The sequence below is a fragment of the Fistularia commersonii genome, chromosome 1 (assembly GCF_037954325.1).
Source record: "Fistularia commersonii isolate RoL2024-O1a breed Wild chromosome 1, RoL_Fcom_v1.0, whole genome shotgun sequence".
Lineage (NCBI taxonomy): Eukaryota > Metazoa > Chordata > Actinopteri > Syngnathiformes > Fistulariidae > Fistularia > Fistularia commersonii.
In genome coordinates this window covers 3193837-3204102 of record NC_141284.1, presented here as the reverse complement: position 1 = coordinate 3204102, position 10266 = coordinate 3193837, and the positions used below count along the sequence as shown (strand labels likewise).

The window sequence follows — 10266 nt, the reverse complement described above, 5'->3', positions numbered from 1 at the left end:
GATGTCTTTTAGGAGTCTCTCCATCGATGACGCGACGTCTCTTTGATGTGAACTTGAAGTCCAAGTCGTGAATGCCGCACCCATGATATTAATTCTCTAAGTCTCTCAATCATTATCCTGGTAATTAGCGGGAGCTACTTCCTGTCTGAGACGTCCTGAGCCTCCATCCATTCCATTGGACGTCCATTCACGGTGAATGGACAACAAACATGGAGGGAAAACTACAAATATGGAGGGAAAAACAAAGACATCCCAACCTAGCATTGGTGCTATTACAGCTGTAAGTGGACATCTTCATCACCTACACATGTTCTGTCAGGAACACCAAATGGAAAAAAAAGCTCAGATTAGGCGGGTTTGAGCAGATTTATTCTCCAGGTTAAAGTAGTTTTTTTAAACTGGAACCTTTTCACGCTTAGATTTTTCTTTCTATGTACAAAAAGGCCTCTAAATAAAAACCATGATCCGTATAAATAATTCTAGCCTTAAAAAAATATTTCCCCCGAAGAGTGTGTGTGTGTGTGTGTGTGAGTGCATTTTTTTTTTCTCCAAACATTCAAGAACAATCAAGGGTTTCCAATGACCCAACCAATATTAGGTCTACAACCATTATTTTCAGTTACAAGCAAAAAAATAAGTAAAATGTAAATGTGCTTTAGAAGAAAAAAATATGATTTTCTAAATCTCATACTTAACAAAATATCTGTTTTATTTTATAAAACATTTCGGACATTTTCCTTAAATAACACTCTTTTATTATCTTATGGCTTCAATTTATTTAATTATAAAAAAAAAAAAAAGGAACTAATCAGAGGAAACCGTCTTGGAATTCTGAAAAAGCCTGGAAATGATCGGACGAAAAGCCGAGGAGACTGAAAATGACAAGGTTGTTCCCAGCGACCTTTGCGCTCGGTGACATAATTCCGGTACGACGGGATTATAATCCCCTCTGGGATGAGCCGATCCCGCGAAACTAATCGACGTTTTTTAACTTCACGTCGCCGCTTCCTGTACCTCTGGGTGACATCATCGACCGCGTCACTGGCTCCGCCCACTTCGGCGGGGGTCACCTGACCGGGGTCGAGGCGGCGTTCTCCTGTCAGCGGTAGAGGCTCAGGCTGGTGTTCTGGTACAGGTACATGTAGGCGTCGCAAAACAGGCGTTTGGAAACGCCCGCCATGTCCCGTGGCGCCTGATTGGCCAGCTCGGCCGGGGGCATGGCGAGGTAGCGGTCCACCTCCGGGCACTCCCGGACCTCGGGGATGTTGTAGCCGTCCGACTCCCCTGGAAGCACGCGGCGGCTCAGAATTTTTTTTATTTTTATTTTTTTTATTTTATTTTTCAAGCGGCGAGGGACGGCGGTAACCGCGGGCGACACTCACCCTCCCTGTCCGCCATGCTGTCGAAGAAGATCCAGTCGCTGGCGTCGGGCCCGTGTCTGATGAAGGACACGTAGTGGCTGGTCTCGATGCAGAGCACGGCGAACAGCTCCAGCTTGTCCCGCGTGAGGGACAGCCCGCCGCCGCCGCCGCCGGCTTGCCGCTGCCCGAAACCCTCGGGGATGTCCAGGGCGACCGGGGAGTGGAGGCGGCGCTGGGGGTGGGCGTGGACCTGGACGGAAGGGGGCGGAGCTTAGCTTGCCCGTTAGCGGCGAAAATTAGCATCGGGGCATTCACGGGGATTTCGGAGCCGCGAAATCGGGGGTTCGGCGGATCGACGGCCCCCCGCCGAGGCCCCGACACACACACACACACACACACACACACACACCTGGGAGGAGCAGGTGGAGCAGAACACCTTGAAACCCGTCGGGCTGAAAACGGAGTCTTTGAAACAGTCGGGGCATTCCAGCTGGGCCAGGCCGCCGCAGAGCACACACTGCTGAGGGCCTGAAACACACACACACACACACACACCACCTTCTGCTCACTGGGCTGTTATTTTCTGCAATGTGTGTGTGTGTGTTTATATTGTCACGTGTATCTGTGTGTGTGGGCGCAACTTCCCATTTGTGTAAGTGTGTATGTCCTCCATGACAGGTCTGTCAGTTTTGAATGTGTGTGTGTGTGTGTATGAGTACAGCTGTTCTGCCTCTTATGTGAGTACATGTCTATTATGTGTGTGTGTATACTGTCACGTGTATCTGTGTGTGTGTTTCTATCCTGTTAGTGTAAGTGCGTCTGTCTGCCAGCTCTGTGTGCGTGTGTGTGTGTGTGTGTACGAATACAGCTGTTCTTTCTCTTCTGTGTGTGTCCCTTTGTGTGTATACATCTGTCTATTATGTATGAGTGTGTGTATGCATATATCTGCTCCGTGTGTGTGTGTCAGTATACATGCCTTCTGTGTATGTGTGTGTGGATGTAAATACCTATTCTGTGTGTGTTTATATGTGTGTGTTCTCCATGACGTGTCTGAGAGTATGTATTAGTGTGTGTATGTATGAATACAGCTGCTCAGTCTCATCTGTGTGTGTGTGTCTTTGTGTGTATACATATATCTGCTGTGTGTGTCTGTATGCATGTCTTCAATGTGTGTGATATATACCTGTTCTGTAATTATGTGTGTGTGTATTCTGCATGCTGTGTGTCTATGTGTGTGTATGAATATGTATGTGTGCATACATCTGCTATTACATGTATGGGTGTGTGTGTGTGTGTGTGTATGTATGCATGTGTGTTTGTTCTCAAAGGTTTGTCAGCATGGATGTCTTCCGTTTGTGCGCGTGTGTGTGTGTGTATGCATGTCTTTTCTGTGTGTGTGTGCTCTCCATGTTATATCTGAGAGTATGCACAAGCATGTGTGTATGTTCTCCATGCTGTGTATGAATATACACTGTATGAATATGCTTGTCCGGTGTGTGTGTGTTCTCCATGGCATGTCTTTCCGTTTGTGTGCGAGTGTCGTGTGTGTGTGTGAGTGTGTGTGTGTGTGTGTGCGCGCGCATACCCTCACACAGCAGGTCGGTGACGTCCAGCTCCAAGGATGGAATGATCTTGTCGAACATCTTGAACTTCTTGCCGAAGCGAGGCATCTGGAGGATGAGGCAGGACGGGACCTGATGCAGGGGAGATAAGGTCAATGAAGACACACACTGCCACCTAAAGGACATAGCTGGTACCACACACACACACACAAACACACTAACACACACCAGGGGAGTTTCATCACTCAACTTCCTGAGGAACATATCGGACTTTCACTTCCTCCTCACATCGGATTTATTCTACTGCTATCTAAACTCTTTTTCTGACCCGACCTGGTGTGTGTGTGTGTGTCTGTGTGTGTGTGTGTTGCCTCTGATTCTGACCTCGGCCAGCTTCAGCCCCGAGCTATGGAAGGAATGCTCCAGCAGCTGCTGCACCGTCGGCAGCACCAGGCTGTGGTTCTGGTCCAGGAAGATCTGGTAGCAGTAGCTCTCCTGCACTTTCCCGCCAGCTGAACTGCGGCGGCGGCATTTTTGAAAGAACTTTATTTAAAAGGATGAGGACGGACATCAAAAAGTGACAGGAGACTACTGACTTATTCCAAAATAAAAGCTCCTTAAAGAAAAGACGGTAGTGGTGGCGGCTCACAGTTTGAGGAGGGGGTCCAGGGCCAGGATATGGTGCATGATGATGGACAGGAACTCCTCGGGGTCTGGAAGACAACACGTCTATTTTGTTTCGCCACGCAAATCGGGTGGTTTGGGGGGGCGGAATAGAAACCCCGTCGGACCCCCGGGGACCTCCAGGTGCCGGACTGACCCTTCTCATCCGTGGTGAAGGAGTGGCTGTAGCCGTGGTTCTGCAGCTGCTGGCGGAGCTTCATGATGTGGTGGCCCTCCACGAAGCCCTGACTGAACACACAGCGCGCCGTCGTCTCAAAATACAACCAAAAACAAATATAATGATCTTGGTCTTTTCCTTTTGGCTTTTCCCTTCAGGGGTCGCCACAGCGAATCAACCTCCACTTTGAGCTATACCTACAGCACATCGCACCACTGTTTCACTGCAAGCATACATGTCTTGCACCAGTCTAACATACTTATATGTTATACTGACACATGTAATCACTATATCTATATATAGCCGTTGCTCCCAATACAGGAGTACTTTTTTCACTATTATTACATGATTAATAAGAAACTGCGATCAACACATCACTTCTTCATGCATGCCTTTATTTTGAAATCCCAGTTTATTGATAGTAATACGTCACTGCCGTTGAGTGTCTAGAGATTTAAAAAATTAATAAATAAAACACTTTTGTGACTTCAAACAAGGATTTTTGAAAACGATGTTGGGGCTTTGTCCAAATAATTTAATATATTGATTTTTTTTTTTTTCCCCTGAGAACACAACTTGTGAATAAACAAAGAACTATTTTCTCTAACAAATCTACTTCCGCCAGAGCTGCCCTTCACACAATAAGACTCTCCATCTATTTTTTTTTTTTTAAATAGCACCAGAGTAATCCCCCCCCCTTGATTGACAGGTCACACATAAACACACACACACACACACACACCTGCGGAGCGGGTTGACGATGTCATGTAGCAGGGTCCTCTGGATGGGGGCGTCCTGCGGCTCGGTGGATTTGAACAGCATGGAGTCGAGGACCGAGGAGCAGGAGAACAGGCTGGCGGAGCCAAGGGGAGGAAAACAAGGGTAAAACAAAAAAAAAAAAACAACAACCTGGGATTAAATGTAGGGAATCGAATTTATCTGACTGGATTCCCGGACACTTTTCTACTCTTTCTTTTCTAACTAGCAAATTCAACTACCTGCCAAATCTGTGATCACTTCTTGACCATCGATAATGCGATTGAGGAGCGCTAAGAGAAACCCAACGGAATTGTAAATTTTAATAATAATAATTTTGGCTTTATTAGGGGTTCAGCGTCTTGCTCAACACCACGTTGACACACGTCTAAAGATGACTGCTCTACCTCCCCGCCACCGCAGACTTTGAGGGTCATTTTAATTTAATCTGGGCTGAAATGTAACAAACAGCAGCTTCATAAAGACTTCAAAAGCAATGAAAGGGTGAAAATTATGCCGATGGGACCACATTAGGATGCCGACTCTTACGGATCAGTATTTTTCTGCCTTGGGGAAAGGACGGGCTAACTACTTTAAAAACAACAGTTTTTTGAATGGAGTTTGGTTGGGGCGGAGTGGCGCTTGTTCCTCCTACCTGAAGAGGGCGGCGTCCATGTAGCAGGAGTTGCAGTGGCCCTGGATGCCCTTCATCCGCCCCACCAGGACCTGTCTGACCTGCTCCGAGCCGACGGGGGGCGTGGGGTCCGTTCTCCCGGACGAGAACTCCCCCGCTTCCTCTGGGGCAACGCCACGTGACAAGTTCACTGGATTAAACTTTCATGGTCAGCATAAAAAAACAAAAAAAACAAAACATAAATTCGACATTTGGCATTTTGGACCCACCTGGACCTGCAGCTTGGGTTGCCTCGCTTTCGCAAGCCGGAGTGAAGCGGGAATCTGGTCTGCAGGAGCTCATCCTGACAAACAGAGCCTTCTTAGGGGGGCATTGGAAGTAGCGCTCGCTCTTCAGCGTGCCGTCGCTCACGCCTCGCTCCTCCTCCTGCAGCGCAGCACGAAAACACAGCGTTACATTAACTTCACTATGGGGCCTGTTAGCCAGTGACATTGGCGTCGGATGTGTGCGTGCGTGGTTGTTTCCTCCGTTAGCTTAAAAAAAAAAAAAAAAAAAAAAACACTTTTCCAATTGCAAGGACACAGGTGACCAACCCAAACAAACCATTTCATGGACGTCCTGGAACAAGACGAGAGTTGCGTTTATTTCAGTTTATTTCAGAATTCCTCACCAGCTCAAGTCCCGCCATCAACTCCTGGCGGTCGGGCAGCTTCCCGATCCAGCGGATGATCCCGTACGAGTTCCCGGCTGCCAGCGTCACCTCCACCAACGAGTTCAGGTCCAGGTAGAGGGTGTCGCCGTGCGGATCCATCGCCGACGGGGGTCGGGCGTCCATTTTTCCCGGCCCTGACGGGCGAGGAGGATATTATTTTACTTCTTCCTGACCTTTCAATGATTGAAAACATCAGTACATCTTGTATATCTGTGTGGATTTCTACAGAAACAAAATTCTGCCACCTGCAGGAACCTCTCCCTTGAACACCATGTGCAGGGGAAGCTCCACCTCCCCGCCCCGCTTCCCGTTCTCGTCGGTGTCCTGGAATTAAAAGCGATAAAATTATGAGTGGCTGGAGTATCACAAAAGTATCAACTTAAAAACTTAGGTAGAATTATTTCATTAATCTGGAAAAGAGAGGGGGTAAAACAAGATATTTGCATACGTATTTTTAGTGATGCATTCAGACGGTCATTCTACAGGTTATTGCTTTTATTTTGAGAAGGTGTTTCTTCCCCACCGTGGAGATGCGGACGAAGTGGCCGCCGTCCCTTTCCAGCACTTCCACCACCATCCCGTGCCGGCAGTAGCTGTTGGCAAGGTAGGTGACTCTGTCGCCGGGCGCCAGTTCGTCCATCTCTGCCGCCGTCGCCACAGCTGATTCGGGTGCCGCGGACGATGAGCAGTGGCGGCGTTTCCGCTGCCGCACCATGGGGAACGGTACAAAGACGCCGCAGCCCCTCTCGCAGCGGAAGTAGAAGACCTCTTGGTAGGAGCCGTCTGTGTTGCCCTTCCCCCGGTCTTCCCCCTGCAAGCACATGTCAAACAATAAACATGCTGGGTCTGATTTCTGGTTTACTGCCGAACTCCGCACTTCACTCAAATCCCTGGGTGTAATACACGCTACGACCACTAGGGGGACTGCACTGGAAACCGTTCGATCCACATATTTTTGATCTCAACCTCAGCTAGCCTACATGTGTTAGCCATGGCGTGATAGCAAAACAGCTCCGAGCGCTACCAAGACCCAGCGGATGACTGCTCCCCCCGTCTGCGGAGGCACGATGGCCAGCGAAGACGGGTGGACATTCTTCCCGACTTGATGAAAGGATGTTGGAGGAAACCACAGAATGACATTAGCCTTCTTCCCTCCAAGTACCTGATCAAGGTTACCAAGGGTCTTCAAACACTTTTGTTACGATCATGAGAATAAGTATCTTCTGTAGTGCTGCATACAGTTATGAATTGGCATTCTGTAAGAACACAAGCCACATTGGGAAAATATGACAGGAAACATACCGAAGACTTTCCTGGACAGATATGGAAATGCTAGATAGTTACTTCTGCACATGCAGCCTCGGGTTAGCTTAGCACAACGAACGGTAGCCAATGAAGGCGGTAGCCTTTCTGTGTCAAAGGTCGACAAACGCACGCTAAAACTGAACCCCAAGGTTTTTGTTCTCGACGTTGATTTGACGTTTACAGGACCCACGTTCATTTTGAAATCAGTTAGCTTGCCAACAAGCTGGGGTTCACATGTGGTCACGATGGACACCGAGCGACTCTGTGACCTGCAGCCACTGACTGAGGTATGAGTGACGTCACAATGATGTCACTGAGGGAACTCTGTCCAGAGAGGCTGGAATTTTTTGTCAAAAAAGTGGCATCTCACAATTTCACAACCGTACCGGACGCTGTTGACGGGTCAGAAGGTGAAATGGGCTAGCTTTTTTCACTCCCTGTGCTAAGCTAACAGGCAGGACTGAAAGTATCCACCTTTCCATCGTCAACGGACCGCACGGCCAAACTGCGGAGTTAATTAAAACAAGAAAAATCACTTCAAACTCCAAGGTCGCACCTGCAGCTCGATTCCAAAGAAAACCCCAGAAATGGGATCCTTGACAGAAGGAGTGATACTTCCGATGTAACGGACCACTCCGTTCAGCCTCCTGCCCTCCCTGTCCACCGTCACCTCTGCGCCACGGTGGAGCTTGAGCGCCGCCGGAAGAGCCTCCCCGTCTCGGAGCTGCAGCCTCTCGGAGGCGTCCAACGGCAGCAGCAGCCCCGCTTCATCGGCCGTGATGGCGCTCAAGGTGTGCGGGTCGACGCTGTAGCTGCTCCCCAAATTTTGGCCCAGCGGGATGACGGCCCGGAGGGACTTGGAGGCTCCCGGCTCGCAGGTGTAGCACAGGCTGCCTGCCTTAAGAGGCCCACTGTACCGTGACGTCCTGGTGATGATGAAGTACTGTTTTTCTGACATGGTCAGGCTGGGAAGTGGAGCAGGACACTGTGTACACACACACACACACACACACATAGTCATCCAAACGTGATTTATCCAGATGTGTCAGAGGAAGCAACGTGAGATCTGATTAGAACACAAATTTTTAAAACATTTTCTCAAGACTGAAAACATGATTGATGGGCGCATCCCTCCAATCAGGTGCAACCAGGAAGTTATGGGCAGGGTCATAGTAAATAAAATTATATAAATCAAATCAAAACCTCAACGGACGAATTGTTATTTTTTAGTTTTTAATGGAGACTACTGTAAATTTTCATACTGCTATTACTTTTCATTTTTTGCAACTGTACCTAAGCACTCCTGTCACTTTAAAAATCAAACCATACAATATCTACCTCAGCATTACGTGTCACTGTTTCCATAAATTATTTTAATTTTTGTACTTTAGCACCATGGGTCTTAAAGTAACCCTATTTAAATGTTCTGTATGTGTGAACATGTGGCAGTATTGACAAAGTTGATTTTGACAAAAAAAAAGGCAAATAAAAATGATAAATTTGTTATAAACAATTAATCAATGTCCAGTTTTATGTTTTTAAACACTGACAGCGTGAGCAGGGAGCAGGTTGAGAACATTCTGGAAGGATGGAGGTATGCTGGAGCGATACCAAGGTGAAACGGTGAGGTTACGAGGAACGTAAATAAAGAAGGTGGAGGATTTCAAATACTTAGGGTCCAGAGCAACGGAGACGGTGGAAAGACGTGAAGAAATGTGTGCAAACAGGTTGGAAAGTTTCACGTGTTGGATGATCAGGAGGTAAAAGTTTGCAGACTAGGGACGGTGAAGATCTGGATAGAAGGATGCTAAGGTTGGAGCTGCCGGGCAGGAGGCCTACAGGAAGACCAAAGAGGAAATGGATGGATGGATGGATGGATGGATGGATGGAAAGAGGACAGGAGGTTAGTTGGTGTGAGAGAAGAGGCTGCAGAGGAGAGGGTTAGATGGAGGCAGGTGATTGGCTGCCGACCCCGGAAGAGAGCGGTGTAATAACAGGAAATTCCCTGACACCGATTTTGTTATTTACTTACTATTTTAAATGTAATCATTCATTACTATCTCAGCCGATTGTATTTATTGTTGATATTTATTTCTAAATAATATCAAGGGTATCTTGAAGTAACCACGAGCTTGTTGTTGTTAGCCGGCTAGCAGGACTAAGCTAGCAGGAAGAAAAACCGCGACGTGTTTTACGAGGTATTTAAACACAACTCAAAAAGACATAAAATGTCTTTTTCCGTCCCCGATAAACCGTTTTCCGCGAGGTCGCCGTTTACCCCTCAGCCCGCGGAGTCACTTCGACGGTACGGATCCGTGTTAGCCTTCCCTGCGCCTCCGACTGACGGCCTCGCTAACTTTCACTTCCCCTTTTAATTTCACTCCGCTCGGCGGTTCCCCCGCAAGCGGCCCCAACGCGCAGACGCACGGCTAATTCCCGACTTTTAAATAATTATTTTTTACAGCGACCTACCGGCAGAGATTGGTCCCTCCGAACGGGCTTGTCGTCGACATGAAACTCTTCGGTAATTCGGAGATTCGCCGATTTCAAAACGGGATGACAGTCAGCTGGATGTTGATTTGCACACATGGGGAAAGTTACCCCTTCGGTCGGTCTTAAAGGGAGCAAGACGCACCAGAGGGAAAACTGAATAAACTCTTAAATAATGTATTTCTCTCGTGTTTCCTTTCGTCTGGAATTGTTTTCAAATTAATCCTCATTCTCTTTGATATTTCTAAATTAGTTTGATTTCAACTGATATACAAAAACACCAACAACTGATTGTCAATAAACACTTTGATTGACAATTATATTTTTCAAACATCTAATTCCATTTCTAGATGCAATATTTCACGATCATACTTGCAATAATACAAAACTACTTCTTTGCTTCACAGGTAAATTTAGTGCCAACAGGGCTAAATTCAGCCCGACTAAATTGTCGCTCTTCTTGCTTACATGTTCACATTTTGCTCCCATTTTTTTTTTTTTTTGCTCTTCTATTTATTTATTTTTTTATGGCTTGAACTGGACCTGGGTACAAATTTTGACAGTAAAAGTTCCTCTAATCCTTCAATGGAGGATGGTTGTGCAGT

General features: G+C 47.2%; 1 protein-coding gene across 4 annotated transcripts; it reads right to left on the bottom strand.

Moving 5' to 3' along the window:
- Positions 1 to 695: 695 nt before the first annotated feature.
- On the bottom strand, positions 696 to 9761 carry cyldl (cylindromatosis (turban tumor syndrome), like). 4 transcript variants are annotated; one of them, XM_086144298.1, is made up of 15 exons: positions 9644 to 9761; positions 7728 to 8156; positions 6390 to 6677; positions 6112 to 6190; positions 5825 to 6000; positions 5424 to 5580; positions 5176 to 5344; positions 4507 to 4617; positions 3744 to 3835; positions 3573 to 3636; positions 3308 to 3440; positions 2947 to 3055; positions 1771 to 1889; positions 1383 to 1611; positions 696 to 1284 (listed from the first exon to the last, which is right to left on the bottom strand). In XM_086144298.1, the coding sequence occupies exons 1-15, from the start codon at positions 9758 to 9760 to the stop codon at positions 1100 to 1102; spliced, it is 2457 nt and encodes an 818-aa protein (XP_086000424.1). In that variant the 5' UTR covers position 9761; the 3' UTR covers positions 696 to 1099. The 4 variants fall into 4 exon arrangements, with proteins under 4 accessions (XP_086000424.1, XP_086000433.1, XP_086000448.1 ...); XM_086144307.1 differs by having other exon boundaries at positions 5176 to 5317; XM_086144322.1 differs by lacking the exon at positions 9644 to 9761 and adding an exon at positions 9450 to 9563.
- Between the last annotated feature and the right edge of the window lie 505 nt (positions 9762 to 10266).

Excerpts from the sequence above, each read along its gene's own strand:
- cyldl (XM_086144298.1), bottom strand. The coding sequence starts at position 9,760 with ATGTGTGCAAATCAACATCCAGCTGACTGTCATCCCGTTTTGAAATCG. Across the intron at positions 6,678-7,727 it reads TCTTTGGAATCGAGCTGCAG|GGGGAAGACCGGGGGAAGGG; the intron begins GTGCGACCTTGG and ends ATGTGCTTGCAG. Across the intron at positions 3,056-3,307 it reads CGGGGCTGAAGCTGGCCGAG|GTCCCGTCCTGCCTCATCCT; the intron begins GTCAGAATCAGA and ends CCCCTGCATCAG.